Raw genomic sequence first — 21,378 nt, 5'->3', positions numbered from 1 at the left:
ACTTGGAGGATTTTGGGGAAAGCAAGGGCTGACGTTGAACTGGGCAGGAGCCTTTCCTCAGCAAGGAGGACCAGCAGCAGCGCAGCTGCCCTGCAAGGAGCACTGGGGTGCTCACCTGCGAAGGAGAAGGCCATGATCTCCCTGAGGTGAGGAGCGGCGGTGGGCGGACGATAAGCGATCCTGCCGTGGTTTATGTCGGCCTGGGTGAAGTACCTGGCTGGGGACAGAGGCCTGTCCCTGTGCTCCACGAGACCTGTGGATGCAGAGACACCAGCATTACCAGGAGGCATTAATTACTCCATCACTCCATCTGGTTCCACAGCTTCCTTTGCTTTCCCCTTTGGGTACTTCTTTGTACCGCTTCCAGAAGGAGTCACACGGATGCAACTGCATGGAGGATGGGCTCTAGGGACAAGAGAAATGAAACAGAGATGCCTCACTTAGGCATTTCTTCACAGAGCCTCTCACTCGAGAGGTGGGAAGCAGGAAGCCACGGGACACAACATTCAGTATTATACAGACAGCAGCAAAAACTGCCCGAGCTCTGCAGCCCATTCCTAAAGAAGCCAAAGAAAGGGGATTAAGGAACAAGGTGTTTAAAAGCTAAGGGAAGAGGCCAAATGGATTAACAGGCGCCTCCGCAGAATGGTACTCCGAGGGAAGGAGGAGATGTGCTCAGAAAATGTGGCAATTAATGCAGCTGCTGCAGCAGCAGCAGGTTCACTTGCCTTGCCCAGGAAGGAGAGGCACAGTCACGTTGTACAGGATTTTCTCGCTGGGAACCTCCGGGTCTACAAAGGAGAGGTGATGGGGCTCAATCACTGTCACACGGTCCTCCAGCACCTCAATAAACACATCAGACCATGAGCATCAAGGCCAGAGACATGGGAAGATTCACCCAAAAATGCATTGAAAGAGAATTTGCTCTAGTTAAATTTAAGACAGTCTTGAAATGTGAAGGCCCAGTTCTTAAACCTGAACCTGACCCCCTGTCCCCTGCAGATGCACAACCTCCACACTCACAGGTGGTCAGGTTTCTCTTTTGGCCTACAGCAATTAAAAAGAGAGAAAGGAAAACCTAGTTTGATCAAGAACTCCCTGGATGAATACGTAGTTCATTGTCTGTGTAGTTTTCTCTTATAGCCTGATGTGGCCAGACTGCATTGTCTTTCAAAAGAAACCCTGAAAGTGACTCAGCCCTTTCAATTGGAATACAGAGGAACCAAAGCTTTCCCTTTTGTTTTAAACCTGACTAAAATTGCTCTGATCCTTCCATAACAAGATTATCATGAACCAAAGGCAGGCAGGGCCTTAAAGGAATTACAGTGCTGCTTGAAGAGACTTAAGTGCCCAAAACCAGTTGATTTCCACGTGTTCATGAACCTTAATCCTGCAGAATTAACAAATTAAACTGCTCAGCTGGGTATGAAAAGCACCCAGCTCATTTCATAATCTTGAGCAAAATAGGGAGAGAACAAGCTAAATGAAGGATTTGGGCACTTAAATAACCTGCTTTGGAACACGAAAGGTTACCAATATGGGGGAAGCAGGGTAACTTGGTGGAAGAAAAACCAATATAGGTGTTGTGTCCAGTATAACAAAAGAGTCATCAAACTTCCCTTGACCTTTCCCAGCAGCACAAGTCCAAGTCAAGACTAAGAGGGATGGGAGGACTCAAAGTATTGTGCTTTCCTCTCAGCCTTAGAAGTCTCATTCTGAAGGAGTCTGAAGATGAATGAACAGAACTCCATCCCATTGGGGCCGGGAAGTGGGATTTTCTGACAGAAAGATTTAAGGTTATGTTTCTTCCTCGCTGCCTCCAAGGCCTATTTGTCTCTCCCAAAGGTGGGACTCGCAGGTGGTGAGGTAAAAGGTGTTTTATGGCCCTATTGAATTTTGTGGGGAGTAATTAGCTATAAAACCCAGTGCTGTGTGGCTCTGCCAGACATCTCTCCCATCAATTCTGTCAATAATGACAACAACAAAAAGTCAGGAGCAGGAAGATAAATGGCTCCAAGTAGCAGTCTGACCATGTTTCATTATCACCCAGGAAAGGTCGCCACTATTTCAAGCCTTGACAAGGCTGTTGTGCCATGGGCTTCCCACTAATCCCTCTCCCATTGCTTCCCGTGCCTTTCCTGGCCCCATGCCTGGCACGCAGAACAGGAGAAGGAGAGGGGACAGCTGGACTTCACCCACAGGTGATGGGGACACACAGGGAAGGCTTGCACCACAGCCTGAGAGCCCACAAAACCGACTTGAAATTCCACGATCATCTTTCCAATCAACACAGCCAGGGAAGGAACCACCTTGGAGAGACCCCTCTCCTCCAAATGGGCATTCCCAGAGCTGCAGCTGGGATCAAGTTTACAGTGGGACTACTGGCAAACCCCATTCGTTATGGTCTAAGACACAGTTTTTCTCTCTTGCCATTCCTCCTGGCTTCTCAGGAAAGGGTAAGAATTCCATGAAACATTGATTTTGCTTCTCTTTCCCCCTCTCCTTCCCAGTCTGTACATTGATCACTTTTAATACTGAGGTTTTCAGCTTTTCGTGGGTGTTACCTGCACTCCCCCACCCCAGTTACTCTTCTGATCTGTTTTTTTCCCATTCCTACTCCAGCCATCTGTGTGGGGTTGTCACTTACAGCCATGTGCAGAGAGGAGCCCAGGGAAAGCTGAGGGGCCTTGGGTGTCTGGGGCAGAACAGCAACGTTGAACACGTGGCTTTCCAGGCTGCCTTGTGGACTGGCAGAGCTGGACACCTGGGAAGGAAAGGACACAGGAATGGATAAGTGAACATCCTGAAGCTTAATTTTTAGAAAATGCATAAAAACGTAAGCTCTGATGAAAGGAACTAAGTCATTTTAGCCATCTGCTGCACCTGCTCTGTCCTAAAACCAATGAAAACAATGTGTTGGCCCCGAAATGTCCCAACCCAAAGTTCAAGGCTTGGACTTGGACGGGGGTGCCACGGTTTCCTGATGCGACCACGTATTCCCAGCTCCCTTTCTGAGCTCTCTGTACCATTACTGCTACTGCTCTGAGATACTGAACCCGAACACTCAACTCATGCAAAATGCATAGTCTGTAAGAGGAATGCAGCAATTAAGCCAAAGATTAGCTTGTTCAACACTGACGCTCACAAATTCCTCATTATCACTTACGTTAATTACTTTAGAAATTACCTTAATTGCCTCTGCGGTGCTGCAGTAATTGTTTCTGCCTTGTAAACCACATGTAACAAACACTGCGTGCCAGCGTTCACGTAGGCTTACTGGGGGCAGGCTGTGAAACCCTCCCAGCAAACAGCAAAAGGACCTGTCTGAGCAATTTTATGGCTCTTGAACCTGTGGGGAGCGGGGATTTATTTCAGTTTCCCAGCTGCTGGGGAGTATTTCTACCTTTCGGCCTGTTTGCAAGACGGAGGGCTCTGAAGCCAAAATGAAATTAACAGCTTAGAAGCCGAGGGCTGTGTGGCTCTGGGGCTCACCAATTTTTAAAAAGGCACTTGGAATGTTTTTCACTTGGCGTCAATATTCCAGGTTTTATGAGAGGGTGCTGTGTCCTGGCTCCACGGGACACGAGTGGAGTCCCCTCAGAGAGCTGCCACCTGGTATTTCTGGGGAAAGGCCACGGAATGACAAGCAATACCTGGAACTGGAAGGAGTCGCTCTCTACTTCGGCCCCCGAGTGCCTGTACCACACGATGCCGTCGCTGATGTCCTGCTGGGTGAAGGAGGTTGTGGGGGAGGCCGCTCTCCCGTCAGGTAAGAGCTGCCAGGAGTCCGCCGGGCCGTCCGCCGGCATGGGGACCAGCAGCACCACTTCCCCTGGGAAAGGCAAGGAGGAGCTTGGGAGAGCACAGGGAGCCGGCCAAGCAGCAGCCAAGGCAAACGCCCACCCACCCAGAGCTTTTTTCCACGCAGCGTCAAGTGGCAGAAGTAGCAGCAGAGCTCCCAAAAGCCACCAGCAGACATTGAGACATCCCGGTGACATTGGGCGGTCTTGCTAATTAATTCCATTAAACGGGTTGATAACTCTGCTGATTGATAATTAATCACTCTGTTATGTGAATCATCCATCAGAAGCTCTCCCATTTCATTTCCCCAAACCGCCCTTGAAAAGTTGGAGCAACAAAAAAATGATTCAGCAATATGCAATATCACACTTCCATTCCATCATCAAATTCCGGGCTAAAATTCCTTTATCAGTACCCTAATTACATTCCAGATCTTATGGTTTTGCTCATGGGAGTTCCCCTAAAGATCTAAAAATCAAATTCCGTATTTCCTATAGGTATGAATATCTCTCCCATTAGCCACAGACTAAGTTAGGCAGATAAGCCCTCTCGGATTCAGGACCAATTTTCCACATTTCCCTCTCTCTTACTTTCCCCCTCCCTTTCTGCAAAACAGTATTTCAGATAAAATTTTGGAGATCATTGATTCCTGCTGCTTCTTCCTGCAGCTACAAACCTGTTTATATTACTGCAATTAATCACAGCAGCAATAATTATGGTGATACAAATACAGGATTATAAATTTTAGTTAGGGTTAGGCAGCAGGAGACAAGCTCCTCGGGGAAAAATTCCTGTTTTCATGTAAATGCTTATTAAAAATGGGAAGACAGACCTTCATCTGCAGAAAACGAAAGGGGGAATACAAATTAATTACTTCTCTTCTAAACTGCAAAACTCTCATTATCTCTGTTTCCATCAGCTGCTGGCAGCTGTTACGGAAACCAGCCTGTCCTCCCAGCAAAAGGAAATAGAAAACACATGGATGTCGCTAGAGGGATCCTCTAATTTTCTTGGGTCAGCAAATTAAATGTGGTATCATTTCTCAGAAGTGCAAAACATGTTATTCGAAGACACAGTTTTTGTGAAGAAAACTGTAATACTGAGTAAGAAAAGAGCAAAAAGAGCATTTTTCTTTCCATATTTCATTTCCCTCCACATGACACCTCTTTTTCATCCCATGTTTCTCCATTTGTAGCTCGGTCACAAATCCCAGAACCTTCCACACTCCCCCCTTACCCTGTGCCCAGAAGATCCTCCCCAAGCATGGGGTTGCTGGTGAAAATCACTGCTCTGAGAGCTGAGCTCAGAAGGAATCTGGGGACAAGAACTATCTACAGATCCGACCAGCATCACCAAATCCCGTTTCGGTCTGCAACCCCTTGCTCTGGGCCAAATGAAATCAAAAGTCACGGAATTTAGGGAATTCTTCAAGGCAGGCTTGTGCTCAGCAGTTTCTAGAGGGAGATGCTGCTCTGTGCTCCCCAAGGCAGGCATTCACCGTGGAGGATTATCTTTTGGCGCTAAAGTTCTGCTCTCCCAGGGCTGTGAGCAATCAGGATTCCACCACCACTGGAGGAACACTGGAGATGATCGGGAAGGGCCCACGTGCTTTGTTACTTTGCACAGCCGTTAGGAGTGGGCAAAGATGGGGTTAGCAGCACTCAGCCAGCCTACCATTCTACGGAAATACTCCCCGAAATGTGCAGGTAACACCCTGGAAGGGTGTTGCTGTTGGGCAGCAGTGCTCCAGGGGGATTTACCATGTCTGGGCTGCTCCTCGGTGATGGTGTAGGTGATGTCGGAGTCGCGGGCACCGGGCAGCTCGGCGTGCAGGATCGTCCTGGAGATCTGCAGCATGCCTCCCTGGGGCACCCACACCAGGGAATTGCTCACCAGCCGGGGGCTCCTGGCACCCTGCAGGCAGGGGGACAGCAGGGAAAGGCTGACTGCAATGGCAGCAATTGCAATGGCACTTGCAAGGGAAAAGCAAGGATCAAGGAGAGTATTCTGGAAGTTGTTATGCGTTCCTGGTTGTCTGCTTGAAGAAACAGCTGTGGACCCTTCTGCAGTATCCCTCAGACCCCATTCCCAGCCTGTACAACTGACCTCGTCCTCTAATTCCAATTTCCTCTAATTCCAGTTCCCTAATTTCCTGCTGCTGACCCAAGTCTCCCTCCATAATTTTGTCTTTTACCACCATGCTTATTCTCTCTGAGCATCCACCCAAGTCTTTAGTTACTCGGTGGGTTTCCTAACCTTCAAACTATTCCTGGGGCCTATTTTTAATATTTTTTTTGTCCAATATTAATTTTAGCTTCCTGAAATGTGGATGTCAGCACTGGGTTGCAGTAATAGTTTCACTACAGTTCCCTTTTATTTCAGTAACACTACTCTGGCGTTCAAGGATTATATCAGCCCTTTTTGGCTCTAATTTGCTTTGTTGGACAGGTCACCAAAATCCCTGTGACCTCTTCCATGCTATGGCTCTTTCTTATAAGCCCAGCTGCTGTCAATGTGACTTCTTTTGTGGGTTTCTGCACATTCACCTTGAAACTGGCTGTGGCTGCAGTTCACCTTGAACTGTGTGATCAGTCAAAATCCTGACTGCTCCAGCTAAGGGATCACCTCCCTCCTCACTTGCTACTCGCATAATCAGCCCCCAAACTGATAAATGACTCACTGCTGTGTTCTTCTGGATCTGCCACAGAGACAGGAGAGAGAGCTAAAAAGATGTTTGTGAAAAGGAACCACATTACAGGAGGATTTCCCACCTCCTTCTTGGCATGTCTGCTGTGCACCCACCTAATCTGTACTCCATTTACACTGTGGGTTTGTTATAAACATGGAAACCTTCATCTCTCAGGTCACTAAATGACTGAATGTTCCTTCACTGGCCACATCAAACCCATCCAGCACGTTTTGATACCATTCCCACGTGGCTTTGATGCTGCTTGTTAATAAGAACAGACTCATGAGACAGCTCTTTTTGTTTGGTAATCTATATAAAAATATTTTTAACATGTAAAAGCGTTTTCATCAACCTGCTCCCAGGCAGGGCAAGGTCAGCTGCCTTGCAAATACCTTGGAGACTTCCCTTAGCTGGATCTCTAGAGGTCTGGGGTACCCCTAAAATAGATATCTTTTGCCTTTTTTTAATGTGTTCCCCCGGCCTCTCAGAAAAGAAAGGCTTCCGTGTCCCTTTCAGACTGCAACAGTTCCAGCAAAGGATCTGGATGGGAAAAGCAGCCATTAGCAAGCAAAGGGACTGGAAGGAGCCCTAAAAGCTGCCCTGCTCTCACCTCTGTCACCACCTTCATTCTCCTCCGTAGCCAAGTGCTGCACAGAGAAATGTGGAACGATAAGGAGAGACAAGGGAGCACAAAACAGAATAATAAAAGAAACCACTCTCAGCAATTCACCCTCACTGGCATGTACAAGAACCTGCTAAATCAACAGTGGGAGAAAAAAGGTGTTACAAAGAACACAGAGTGGTGTCCAGGCATTTCCACAGCCCTTGTGATCCTTTTCAGGCTCCTTAGGGCCTTGGAAGCTGTCTGGGTGAAAACCACAGGCAGGGCTTCTCCCATTCCAGGGGTCTAATACCAGCAGCAGCCTGGAAAGCAATTCCTTTTTCATCCCCAGACTGCTGTGTGAGTCACAGCACTAATTAACATTAATTACTCCCGTAGCTTTAGGGGAATCTGCAGAGTCCAAATGGGATCAGGGCCTCCTTGTGCAGCGCTCCAGAGCTGCATGGAGCACTCGCCAAGCTCCCTTCAAACTGTCCTGCCCAAGCTGCTGTGAAAGACATCTCACACAGCAGAGAGGGCAAAAGAGGGGCAATGCCATCTCCTCCTAGCTCCTTCCCAAGGGGTGGGACTCCAAGACACTGTGTCAGAGCTCCACATAAAAGACTGCAAACCGTGACCTTCTCTAATGACAGCTCTACTTTTTGCTACTCTTTCACATTAGTAAGGAATGAAGATATCTTCAGCTTCTCCTTCTGCTTTATTACACTTTATGACCTTTTATCAAATAACTATGGACTTTGAGTCATCAAAGCTGCACAACTGGAGCTGTTGCAAGCCAAAAATTCGGGCGACCTCCAAAACCCATCAATCCACTACTTCCTCTGGCTGGTTACTCAGGATTAGCGACACCTCAGGGACAGAGTGGCACTTCTCCAGACTCCCAGCGTGCCTGCCAGGGTTTATGTGCCAGCACATACCTCGGGAGCAATCCTGAAGTGGAGCAGGATGTTCTGGAAGTGGTAGCCGTCGCTCACTTGCAGCAGAGCCGCGTCCTGCCGGCTGTCGGAGCCGTCGTGGGCGTAGCGCAGCCGCCCGCCTGCCAGGTCACCCAGGCGGAAGGTGGCAGGGTCCCCAGGGGCCCCGAGCAGCCTCCCGTGGCGTGGGGGCTCCAGCACCATCAGCACCACGTCCTGAGGGTTGTCACTGTCCCCCACGCCGAGCACCAGCTCCGATATGGTGCCGGTTTCCCCCCTGCCGACGAGGAGGGGCTCGTTCCTGAACACGTACGGCGCCTGGAACACAAAAGCACCTCTGAGGTGTCTGCTGAGCCTGGGAGACTGGATCATGATGAAAGGCTGGAATTAAAAGTTTGGGGATAAGGACATCAGCTCACTTCATCCCTGGAAATCTCCTGTTTCTTAGCAGCAGGGAAATCACTCTCCACACCTTTTCCCCCGATGGGCAGATCTAATAATGTTTAGCATTTGAACTGAATTAGTCCCTTTAAAAGGAGATTCTCATGCCACATTTGGCTTAGAAAAGGCAAAAACTTGGGACATTTAAGTAGCAAGAATCTGACTCTAGCTGATCCTCGTGAGCCTTTTGAGATGACAGCAAAACCGGGTGTCTACCTCATCAGTATTTCTTTCATTTCCAACACTCCCCACAGCCTTACTCAACTTATACCAAAGACCTGCTAGAGGCCGTATTTCTGCTGGTTTAAATTAGTTCTCCAGTTCTTTGTCATCAAGAAAAGTTTCAATCTGCAGTGTCTATTGATCCCAATAAACATCATTTGCCATGGGTAATGCACTGCCTCGGGAGGGAGGCGCTCCCACAGGGACAAAGGCAAAGCCCTGGGAACATCCATCAGGGAGCCACCTCACCTGTGCACAACTCCCCAGGGTTATTAGGGATCAACAGCCAGAATTCCTATCATTAAACCTCACTTATGTATTCTGGGGCAGTGACTGCAGCTCTTACTTAGGTGAACATCCTACTGAGGCAAACAAGAGATTAGGCTGAGCCAAGATCTCAGCAGCAGCCAGAATCAATACACACACGGCAGGACCAAAACTCACAGTTTGTCTTATTCTAAAGGACAAACTAGAGCACTTCTAATTTCCAAAAGGTATGGGAATGACTGCTATGGAATATAAATTACTCATGGGGAGGGCAGAGGCTGAGCCAGGCTTGCAGGCAGGAAGGTGCCAGCACTAGAAGTGTCAAGTCATTTGGTGCCCCTCTGAGGATGTAAATGGGCCTTAAGAGTAGCAGATACTCTTTTGCACTTTAGGGTAAGGATATGCCAAGTAGTCACAACTCCTGATCGAGCTTTCCACGGTGGAAAAAGCTCAGCGCAAGCTGCAAAGCCTCCCTGGAAACCTGGAACCCGTTCAGGTGCCTGTACCCTCCCTGGGGGGAGACCCACAGATTGTGCCACAGACTTTAAATAACAATAACACAGGAGACACTTGGCAGTACCATCACCTTGCCCAGAAGTGGTGAGAAGTTTAAGAGAGACACTTTAACTAGCTCTTGCTGATTTAATTCCCAGCTGTCCCAGAACAGAGCATTGAACCTGAGTGTGAAAGCTCTCCTGCCATCGGGATCAATCCTGGCCCAACTGGCCTGCAGCAAGAGGCTGAACTGCAGCATCAGCAGATCCAAAGGATAACTGGAGCAGCAGGGATTCCTGAGCCCTCGCTGACAATTGCTCTATGATTGCACAGCTGCCGCTCCCTGCACAAGCAAAATGACACAGGAAACCCCTCCAGTCCATTCCCCAAGTCCCTTTCCTCCATGTGACTCTTGGCTGCTGCCCCTAAGGGAGAGCTGAGCCAAATTTGCCTGATCTGAGCCCCTGCTCAAGCTCTGCCCAGCTCCTTTGTTATCCCTGCAAGAAACCAGCGTAACCAAATGGTAGCAAATTTGGGGTTGTTTGCAGGCTTTGTTACCTGTGTTGAGAAGGCTTGAATGTTGATCACCTCAAGGTGGGAGAATGACTGCTGGTCACTGACCTTCAAGGAAAACTGTCCTTTCCTATACAGGTCCCCAACAAGCCAAAACACAGGATAATATAAATTAATGAAGTACTCTTCCAGGACTCAGAAATGATAAGCATATTATATATTCAGCAAGTGACTGGCTCAGTGACAGAAGCCTTAGCTCAAGTTTTCTTCAATTACTTTTTTATAGTATTTTTTCCTGAAGATTCACAACAGTCACAACAGGCAATAAAGCACCTTTAGCTGTGTGATAATATAGCCTCATCTCCCTTTGAGTAACGTTACCCACATCGGATGGCGTCCCCAAGATTAAGTGCCAATTCAAAATGCCAGCCACTCGCTGCTAAAGAAAAACCTCGCTTCTCTGCCTTCAGGGCTTGCCAGGAATTTTCCTTCCCATTTACTTTCCAGTGGTGCCACCCAAACACCTTGAAGTTTGAAGTAACAGTATAAATAATAAATAGAGTAATATTTAGCAATAAGGCAGCAAAGACAAGATGCTGACATTTCATGGTGACTACCACTTAGACTAAAAAAAAAAAAAAAAGCAGGATACGGGAACATACACCTGAAGTCTGGTGAACACCAGCTAACCCTTGGCATCAGGACACCCTGAAAGTCTTCTTCATACCTGATTTAGATGGAAGACCTCCCTGATTTATACAGCCAGAAATTTAGAACACTTCCACCCACGTCACTCAGGTGCCAAGGCTTTATGGTGATGCAAATCAAGTGTGAGATTTGGCAAGGTGGCTGGCTTATTATAGCCTGGCTGCAGGAAAAATCTGCTTCCCTGCAACACCCTTGCAGTGTGAGCTTTGCCAGCTACTAATCACCACTAATTATTCCAGGGTACTAACAGAGCTCACACTGGAGGCTAACAAGGGATGGATGAAGGCAAACTATGCAGTGACATCACTTGAGCATCTTCCTAACAATGTCAAGAAACTGTGGTAACGATCAGAGATCAGACTAACACGCCAGTTTTAACTCTCAGCTGAGTGTCCTGAAGATGGGACAGATTCCTGCACCCCAAAAGCACAGCAGGTTTGGGAGCTGGGTCACAGTGACCTCTTCTACCACGAACTGAGAAGTTTTGAGGCACCAGTTGCACTACGGTACAGCGTGAGTATGCTGGAAGTCAATTCAGCAGCAGTGGGAAGTGTGCCTCCCTGCAGGAACGCTTCCGAGGAAGAAGGAAACACCCGTTTTCAAGATACAACAAATTTTTTTTTTTTTTTTTTTTGGTGAGGCAAGAGCTCAGGAAAGGAAAGAAGTCACCTGGGCTCCTCTCTGCCGTGCACGAAGCGGACCCTCCTGTCCCGCAGGTCGGTGCAGCTGAAGCGCTGGCCGGCGCTCAGCGGCACCTCCCGCCCGTCCCGCAGCATCACCAGGCGGCCGGTGGAGGGAACGCCGTCCACCTGGAACTGCGGCTGGCCCCAGGCACCGGCCGGGTCACAGCCCAGCAGGGCCAGCTCGAGGGGCTGCACCCCGCCGATGCCCACCGTGAGGGTGCTGCTCGCACGGGAGCTCCGGGGATGCCTGCTGGCTGAAGGGAGAGGAGGGAGAAGTGTTACTGCAGGAACCACCAGGGGCTGTGTGAGCCTCATGCCTGTCAGCACTATTTTTTGGGTGGCCTGTTCGTTCCTGACCCAAGTGAACTGCAATCCATCTCAATCCCACCACGACCTGGGCAAATCACTTCCCGCCTTGATTTCCCCATCACAGAACTGAAAGTCAGCTGCAGATAGACTATTAAATCTTCATTTAGAATAAAGAACGGGTAAGTAACCACTCAGCTTGATTCAGGAAGGGATTTCCCCCAAGATATTTTGTCACTGGCTTTACACTGATGATAAATGGTGCTGTCTCTTGAGAGACACTCACCTTCTTCACACTCTCTGGTCCGTGGATTGCCATAGAAACCCTGGCCACAGGCAGAAACACAGATCTTATTCTTCAGAAACGTGCTGCTGTCACAGAGGTGGCACAGGCTGCCACTGTCACACTCCAGGCACCCAGAAGGACAAGCTACATGGGATGGAAAGCACAACCCCACTGAGAAAAATCCAGCCTCAGTCTCAAAAGTAGCACAGCCACCGGCGCGCAGAGCTGTCCCCAGGCTCAGAGCAGAAACACCTCTATGTGTGTCCTACCTACCTGACAAAAGGAGTCAAGACAGTGGGCAAAGAGTTATGATAGAAGTCGGCAAGCAGCTCCTTCCTCATTTGCCCACCGTGCCTGCACCGAGCTCGCCGTGCTCACCTGCGCACTCGCGCCGCGCCTCGTCTGCGTGATACCTCTGCCCGCATTTGGGAACACAAGCACTGCCCTGGAGGAAGAACGGGGCTGGGCACAGGCTGCACTTGTCTGCTTGGTGGCACCGAAGGCAGGGCTGATCACACCCTGAAGAGACACAGGCAAAGAGCTCAGCCTGGCAGCTCTTGCGAGACAAGCAGGGAAACAGCAGTTTGGAGTGATTGCTCCACTCATTGGAGCAATTGGCGACTGGAGGGAGTGCTCCACGAAAACTCACTCTGGCACGTGTCTGATTCCCGGTAGAAAGCTGGAGGGCACTCTTCCACACAAGCTCCTTCGTGGAGAACGTGGCCTTCCATGCACTGCAGGCAGTCAGTCCTCTGGGGACCCTTGCAGGCGTTACAGCTCCAGTCACACTCTGGAAGAAAACAAAAATCAGTTCAGGGCAGCCCTTTCTGGGGTGCTCACCCTGCACAAGGGCTTAGCACTTGGGGTCTACGAGCTGTGGGAAAGCATCACTTATTTATTTCCATCATGGAACACTCTGCTGGGGAGTTCTGGATATCTTTCAAGTCACGTGTCTTTTAAATCCCTCCAAACTGCTGTTTCTGCAGCCATCCAGTGATGCAGGATTTAGTAAGACAGAGAGAGAGACAGGTAAGCACAGGAGGCCAGATAAACCCCCGAAAAGAGACTTAGCCTGGCAAGCTCACTCGTTATCAGCTGACCCGTGACTAAATGAATTGCTGGACCTGACCCCTGAAAACTTTGCTGGCTCAGTTACAAAATCATTTACAAGAGAGCGATTTGCAATCATCTTGTTCCACTGAAAGGCTCAAGTATGTGACAGCAGGCTGCCCAAAAAGCAAAAAAAAAAAAAAAACCAACCTGCAGAAACCTTGCAAGCAACCTGTCACTGAACAATTTTCCCCTTCCTGCACCCTTTTTAAAGCAGGCCACCTGCACAGCTCCCGCTGCCATCTAACGGATTCTTAGCCAAGGCACTTGCACTTATGCCTTTTTCTCTTTCTTTCCTTTTTTTTTTTTTTTTCCTCTTGAAACCAGCAAGGCATTTTTCACCTCTGCAAGTGTTGGTGGAAAAATCCAGGTAATACTGCTGAGCACAGCTCTCGTACTGGCACTCCCCAAAGAGCAGGACCTTGGCTGCATCTCTGCACGACGTGCAGCCGGCGGCCGAGTCGCAGCTCCGGCACTGGCTGCTGCAAGCTGTGGGAACACAAGGAAAGCCGGGGTCACTCCTGATGCTGTTACCCTGCTGTTCCCTTGCTACTCCTCTTCTCCTCTGTGGAGACTCCAGGGTTCTTGCTTGTTTTGTGCCTTTTCACATTCTCCAAAGTGTAAAGAGCCTCGTTCCATTTGGAACGGGCTGGAATGCCCCCTCACGCTGCTTCTTACTTTCCTTTGGACAGGTCAGGGTAAAACATTGACCCTGAATCCAAATCCCCAAAAAAGAGCTTTCCCTGCCTCTGGTTTTTGGTTTTTTTTTTTTTTAATTTCCTTTTTCTTTACACAAATTTGGAGAGCAGAGCAGCTGCTGCAATCCTTGGTGGGACCAAAGGCCCATTTTATTTCACTTAAGGTTTGCACCTTTTTATCTGCGCACAGTGTGAAATTCTGGAGCTGCAGGGAGCAATAAAGATGCCAGGAAAAAAATAATTCAGGGATTTACTGAATCTAGGATCAAAGTCCAGAGGTTCAGAATATTTCAACTCACCTCTTTGATGTCCAGGAACTAAACTTTGCAGGAGGCTGTACTAACAGTTTGGGAGTTAAATACTGACACGTTCATTCAAAACACAGTTTTATAACCAGAAAACCTCCAAAGTAAATGTGAAAATACCCACGTTGCTCTCCCTGAAGCAAGAACACAGTGTTTTTCAAAACAGTTCTCTAAAAAATGTCACAGAAGGTCTGCATTTTATTGATGTACAAATGATTTCTAGCAAAATGTTTACCTAAAGAATGAGGCAGCTGCTTTTAGGTGCTCTGGTGCCACTCCGATTTTTCTTCACTTAAGAATACTACATGAAAAAAATTCCTTTTTTCAAGTGCTCCAAAGAACCAACTGTTAAAAATACAGTAAAACATTCTACATAAGGTCTAAATCCACAGAAATCAGGCTACCCATGGAGGCATGCCAGAAGAGTAAGCAAAAACTGTATCTGGAAGCAAACCTGTCTGCTTGTTTTATCAGCATGACTCTGTATCTGCATTTTTAAGCCTGTGAAGGACTCGTTAAGCTTCTCACTGTTCCTGGGCCAGGATGTCACTGAGTTTAAAAATATCTCCCAGGGCCCATACGTGCACTCAGCAGCTCTCTGAACCTCATTCCAGCCCCGAGTTCCTCAAAAGTGCAAAGAGACTAGCAGCCAACCTCCGATTAAACAATCTTCATTCCCTCCAAGTGGCAGTTTCCCAGCAGCCTGGGACAATTTGTATCTCCCTGGCTTATCAGCAGCACTTGAAAAGGCACAAGTGACACTTGGAATGACAAAAATCCAACACACTTGGCCTTGAGCCCCCTGCTCCAAGGATTACAAACACTTCTTAAAAAGCCATTTGCAATAAGGAGATTACAGTAGCTGAATTGGCTTGCAAAAGAAAAAAAAAATCTATTTGCAGTTGAGCCCCTGAACCAAATTCAGGAAGGGTGCAGGTCTCAGGAACATTCCCAGTCTACCTTGATATCCTGAGGCAGGAGCTATCAACAGGAAAGTTTTCATTAGAAAGGGGCATAAGGGACATATTCTGGTGCAGCAAGCAAGAAGAGAATCCCTACTGCAGGAGAAAACTGAGTATTTTGTTGAGCTTGTAGGAAACCAGCCAGAACATTTATTTTAATTCATATTTTTTATTACTTTCCTTTTTATTATTATTATTGAATACCCTTTTTTTATTTTTTTCCACAACAGAAGAATAGTACAAGTCCTTCCAGCTATTTCCTTGAACTTATGTAAGGTGTCTCCATTTCTGCTGATCAGATGGAAATAATAGTTTCAGGAGAACCATCTATTTCCACAAAAGGCAGGTAAAGCTGACAAGCACTTTGGCTTCCTCCTACAGGACCTCATCAGTGACAAAACTGGGTCTAGGTAGGATGACACTGATACCTGGACTCAGTGCAACAGAGTTATTTTATCATAAATTGGGAGAACTTGAATCAGGGTAATGCAGGGCTTCACTAATCTGAGTGTTCAGGTTCACAGTGACCAAACCACTCCGGCATTCACTCATTTTTAGGTGTGTGTATTATACTGGGACAATTCAAGCAGGGCTTTTTCCAGTTTTTTGTATCTTTGGGCCATACCATTTTGTATTTTGGAACACTGAGACAAATAATTTTTGAGAGGAATAACCCAGGGCCAGAATGAACACAAAATAATAAAAGAAAAGAGAGGCCCTGAGAGATGCACAAAGGATAGCAAGAGTAGGATAAAACACAACCTAATACCAGATCAATTCCATCAGATCATTAGGACGATCATTAGGATCAGCTCAGGTCTGTTCTACCAAGCTGTACCTCGTTTCTCCTGGGGTTTCACACGAGGAGAAGTGGAGATAAATACTACAGCGCAGCTTCCATGGCATGTACTGGCAGGTAGGGCAGTGGGGAGGGGGTTTCCCTTAGTAAGTACTGATTAAAACTGGTCTCAACTTGCCAAGTTTCCATCAAGTCCAGAATCCATCGCAGGAAAACCTACACAAATGCTCCGGCATTGTGGACACAAAGCCTCTTGTGTTTTGAGGTCAATAACAAAACTGCAAGTGTTTTGAAATTTCAGCCTTGCTGTAGGCTCTGCTCCTGAGGCAGCTCGTCACCTCTGTCAACTCACATCACGTTTTTAGGCACCTGAAACCTTTCTTTTCCAGGCAACAGCCACGGTGAGCAAAGGAGCAAGAAAAGACAGGTTGGAAAATGCACCGTGGAAAGGAGAGGGCTGGGGGAGAGGCACTCACGTCTGCAGGTGTGCCTGTCATCCCTGTAGTACCCCAGGGAGCAGAGCGGAGCACACGCGCCCGTGTGCGACAGAACCAGGCCGGCACTGCAGGACGAGCAGGACGAGGGACCCTCGCCAGTGCAGCTCTTACAGGAAGGGTGGCACCCTGCAGGGACAGCGAAAAAACAAGGAAAAACAGGCCTCAGGGCAAGTTTCACAGGCTTCAGCAGAAACACTCTCAGAGACTGGGAGCAAGGATGGTGAGCACCAGAAGTTCCTGCCAAGTCTAAGCCCTCGGTGGTGCACAGTGCCTCTCACCCAGGAAAGGAGCCTCTCCTTTCTTTCTCTTTTTACCCTCTTCTCTTCAGACTTCCCTTCTTAAGAAAAACCCTTGCAGGATGTGGCCAGGACCTGTCTAACAGAGAAGAGTGGAAAAAGGGCTAGCACATACCTCCCTCTCATGCTTTCTCCCAGCTAGCTTCAGGTTAGATCCTCTTCGTCTACGCAGGAGCCATCTAGTGCTTTTCTGACAGCTCCACACTTCCCTGAAGATTCACATCCATCCCTTCAGCAGGAATTGCACTGATGGAGACCAGACTATCTCTGTGCACCCTCTCCACATTTCCCTCATGCCTTTTCGGGCTCATTTCTTAGTCTGACCGAAGGGATTTAAAATATCACAGTGGCTGAGGCCAATGCACCCTATTACTTTCTCCAGAGAGGTTACATACAAAATGATTAGTCTGTTTTACTTCTTGACAGGCCTTTCTTTAAAGATTGATGCCATCATTACACCTATCATGATGGGTGTAAAATTAATCATGAGAGTGGGCAAAGGGATCATAAGGTGTGCTGGGGATCTTAAAAGGCAGAACAAAATGTCCTACAGGCTTTGACACAGTCTGAAAAATGCACAACTCCTTTTAAACCAAACCTTCAAACCAAAGGGAAGAAATGTTATCCCTAGGCTTACATTTCCAGGAAGGCAAAACCTTTCTCTTTCTCTCTCTCTCTCAGGGGCCTTTCCAGTCAAGTGACACAGAGTATGTTTCATAGCTCTGAGATCTCATTTGTCAAAACCAGGTGAATAAACACACAGCTCCCCGAATGCTGCAGAGAAGCTTTGAAATATTACCCACCCTCAAGTAGATTAGGAAATGCCACTTCCTGCAAAAGGAGCATCTCCACTGTGCTGAATTGTGGTCTTGGTTCTTTTCTCTCAAACTAAAGTGCAATACCCTTTGCTCGGCTTGGAGCTTTACCACTTCTCTGTCAGGCTCAGAACAAGAAAAGGAACCTGCTTCCTTCTAAGAGCCCAGGGAGTAGAAAGCAGCTCAGACAACGACTGGAACATGAAACCACATCAACAACAACAAGTGGAGGAGATGCAGGGACACGTTAGAAAATGAAATGTGCCCCAGGTGCTGCATCCATTGCACCAGCCTACAAAGCTGAATGGAATTGGCTTTCTGTTTTGGGAGCTGCTACAAGCCATCACCTTCTGGGCCATTATTGCAAGACAGGCCTGAGTAACAGACCTTAGGTGGCAAAACATCCTGAGAAACTCCTACAGCACGAAAACAAAACTGCTTTTTTGTGGACAAAGCTTCTCCACCAGGCAGAAACCACTTGGTGCAACTCCTCCCAAGGGTGCAGGCAGCTCCCTGCAGCTCCCCGAGGTATCTGCAGGAGGCACTCACGTTTGCAGGCTCCTTGCTCGGCGAAGTGTCCCGGGGGGCAGTCGGGCAGGCAGCGGTCCCCCAGCAGCAGGTGCCGCCCGTGCTGGCACTTCAGGCACACGCTGCCGCTGTCCCGCAGGTCGGCCACGCACCGCTGGCACAGGGGGTGGCAGTCTGGAGGGAACAAGGGACACTGAGCACGGAGGGACAGCACAGAGCTTAGCTGAGAGCTTCAGGAGGGCAGCAGGGATGGAACTTGGGGAGCAAATCCCCCTACCCAAAACTGCCGCATCCTTTCCTCTTGCCTCGTCCTCATCTTGTGCTCTTCCTGAGCACCACAACGTTTTCACTTTCCCTCTGCATCCCTCCTGCCCCCTTCAAGATCCTCTTAAGTGAGCTTGGGAAAGCTTCACACAAAGCCAGCTCAAAGCCCTTTGCTTCCCAAGACCTTCCTCTGATTTTGAGTGCCTCTGCCTACAGGTTTCTCTTTAGCTCCGCTGGAGGCCTCAGGCACTCAGCCTCCCTCTGCTCCCACCATGGCAAACGAGGAGCAAGACCTGCACAGCTGCAAGACCTTCTCCTGTAGTTCCTGCTGCTCACCTTTTCCCACACAAACGAGACATCCATACCCTGCAACAGCCACAGCAGCCCTCCAAGCCAGGCCAAGAGCGGCATCAGAGCGCCTCGAAACCTTTTCCTTTTTCCATCTCTCCCCAGCAGGACGGAAGCTTGCGTCTCCTGACCTCTGCCTGAACTTAGGTGCTTCACAAGGTTTGACAACAAGCCTTTTGTGTGCACAAAGGTGCAGTGTAAGGCAACTGGAAGCCAAATTAATCCTCATTATGGTAATCGAGAAAATTATAAAGGAAATGACGACTGTCTTGAAAGATATGTAACAATGAGGCTTGATTTGAGTGCCTGGCCTCTTGTCAGATTTCTGCTGCAGGCTCACCTTTCTGTCTTTTGTCTCCTGTGACAGCACCACTACAGGTTGTCAGGCAATCTAGATTTACAAGCCGAGCACAGGCTCACACAGGAGCCTGGAGGAATTCTGCATCCATAGCTGCAGGAGCCTGGCCCCAGCTGACGTCTCCTGCGTGTCCCACACGGGTGATTGTCACCCCACACTGCTGCAAAAGCCCAGAAGCAGCTCAGAAACTGACCCAGTCCTGACTGCAGGCAGGGATCCAAGCTTCCTACAGAGCTGCCTCCTGCTTTTGCAGGGTGTAGAACCCATCGAGCTTCTGCCCCGTGCTCTCAGCCTTGGAGCTGGGAAATGACCAGCCAGAGCTGGGGTACAGGTGGGCTACAGAGGTGGAGTTCCTGGAGCCAGAAAGGATCACATGCAGCCCACCTTAGGGAGCAAGGACTGTGAGATCATCCCAAAGGCCCTGAGCACCTGTGATTTCTATGGGCTGGAGGTGGGGTGACGAGTTTTATGCACTTCTGACCAAAAAAATTAACAAAAATCCAATTAGGTTTTTGTACTTCCACATTTACCTGGTAATATGTTGACTCTCCTTACTGCTAAAATAATACTCCACCAGTTGAATCTCTTGCTGGAGCCACTGGTCTCTAACATAAAGAGCTTTGGCAGGGTACAATGAGTAACAAAAGTGCTCAAAAGGTTTCATAAACAGAGCATAAAAATGAGGCTGAGAAAATGAAGGGTATCCACACGGTCAGTATCTGCAGCAAAAAACCTAGACTCTCCCAAGCTAACATTTAAAAATCCAAGTATCTACAAAACTCAGTGCTGCTGCAGCAGAGTTTCCTCTTCACAAGCCTCTATTTTCACTCCTGCGAGTGGCAAGAGTTTCCTCAGTTACTGTTTTAGGATGAATCAGCCCCATCACTCTCTTGTTCCTTTGCAAGCCTGGAGATCAAAGCACACACAGCACCAACAAAAAACCCAGGGCTGCCACTCGTGGTGAATTTCAGGGACATTGGGGAGCGAGTGAGAGAGCAAGGGAAGAACTGAAGGGCTTTGTTTAGGGAGAGATGATTTCACTTTCTCTCAGCAGGCTCCCTTTGAAGCCAGGACTAACAGAAGGGGGATGTTTTCCTTGTGCTTCTCAGTCATCCCCCCAACCCTGCTTCTTTCCTGCTTCTGCCTTCTCCCCCCAGCTCAGCCAGTGGGATTTGGGTTTTCTGGAGCCTTCACATCCCCAGCTGGCCGCAGGTCAGTGCCACACAAGTTAGTTCATTCCCTTAGACCCCTTCCAGTATGCAAACTGGATGCTTAGGAATTCTGTCACCCCTTTGCTGGTAGTCCCAATGCCTCCCTCCTCATCTTTTTGAGACTGCTGAGTTTCCTCCCACTCTCCAATCAAAATGTTTTGCTGCTCCCCTTCCAGCAAGCTCTGATTTCCTCCTTCTTCACCTCTGTGCAAAAATAACCTCCATCACCTTCCCTATCACTGATCTTCCTGTAAAGCTACTTCCATTGCAAAGCAGAATGGAAACACTTACATGATTTCCAGAGTTGACTTCCACACCCTCTTTAGCTTTCTCTTAGCAAATACAGCAAGAAAGCAGTGCCCTTCCTGTATGGAAATGATCTGTTACAGGTTGTTATAAGACAAAACAGGCTGTTGTGGGGAAAAAACCATCTCTGAAGTGTTTGTGAATGCTCACAAAGGAAACCAGTGGCATCTCTGCCTCTCAGCTCCACCACTTGCTAAGCATATATTGTTTAAACACATCAGCCCTCTTAGGGGCTCTCCAGGAAAGCATTTCCTGATGCAAGTTTTGAGCTGTGCTCTAAGGGGAGACATGAGGTTTGCAACAGAGCATGACTTAAAACCAGCACTGAAAACACCACACGCTGTATAGGCACCTCAATGGGGAGAAAAGCCTCTGGTCTTACAGCAATTCCAGAAAGCAAGTCAGGGTGGTTGGTTTAAAAGGACATGCAGCACTGGCCAGGATTTTTGGCTTGCTTTGGTTGTTGGAATGTTTTTCTTGTCTCTCTTTTCCAAGTCCTGAGAGGGAATCCGTCACTGAAACAAGCCAAGTGAATTCCTGGTAAAGTGCAACCGCGTTTGCAGGGATCAGCCTGCTCTGTGAGAGCTTCCCCAGGCAGTGTGAGGTGGGAGATGCAGCCGGAAGGTCCCTGGCACAAAGGAGCCCAGACCAAAGCAGGGAAAGGGTTTTCCCTGCTCTGGCAGCTCAGCTGCTGGCTCTGTAGGAGGCTGCACAGCAGTGAGTGAGTGGAGCTAAGCCCCTCTTGCTCCAGCTCTCTGTGATGATATCAATGTCTCTCTAAACGGACAGCAACAGCTCATTAATTTTACAAGGAACTGAGGATATTTCTTGTTGTCAGAGTGTCCCTTCTGGAATTTTAAGAGCAAGGCGGCCAAGCTTGTTACAGGCCCCCTCCTGAGCGAGCTCTTCTGGTTTAGCTTTGAAGCTTTTCCCA

The 21,378-nt window shown here is 48.4% G+C and overlaps 1 protein-coding gene across 1 annotated transcript in view; it reads right to left on the bottom strand.

Moving 5' to 3' along the window:
- Positions 1–21,378, bottom strand: part of FRAS1 (Fraser extracellular matrix complex subunit 1) — an 89,160-nt gene that overhangs the window by 24,634 nt on the left and 43,148 nt on the right. The window contains exons 19-32 of the mRNA XM_038136640.1: positions 17,979–18,131; positions 16,298–16,444; positions 13,400–13,546; positions 12,597–12,737; positions 12,326–12,466; positions 11,948–12,091; positions 11,342–11,609; positions 10,010–10,094; positions 8,030–8,344; positions 5,562–5,715; positions 3,654–3,832; positions 2,648–2,764; positions 729–843; positions 116–253 (exon numbers count right to left, since the gene is read on the bottom strand). Coding sequence (XP_037992568.1) covers positions 116–253; positions 729–843; positions 2,648–2,764; positions 3,654–3,832; positions 5,562–5,715; positions 8,030–8,344; positions 10,010–10,094; positions 11,342–11,609; positions 11,948–12,091; positions 12,326–12,466; positions 12,597–12,737; positions 13,400–13,546; positions 16,298–16,444; positions 17,979–18,131 — 2,244 coding nt within the window. The remainder of the gene's footprint in view (positions 1–115; positions 254–728; positions 844–2,647; positions 2,765–3,653; positions 3,833–5,561; positions 5,716–8,029; positions 8,345–10,009; positions 10,095–11,341; positions 11,610–11,947; positions 12,092–12,325; positions 12,467–12,596; positions 12,738–13,399; positions 13,547–16,297; positions 16,445–17,978; positions 18,132–21,378) is intronic.

This window comes from Motacilla alba, chromosome 4, assembly GCF_015832195.1.
Source record: "Motacilla alba alba isolate MOTALB_02 chromosome 4, Motacilla_alba_V1.0_pri, whole genome shotgun sequence".
Lineage (NCBI taxonomy): Eukaryota > Metazoa > Chordata > Aves > Passeriformes > Motacillidae > Motacilla > Motacilla alba.
This window is presented reverse-complemented; position numbering and strand designations above follow the sequence as displayed.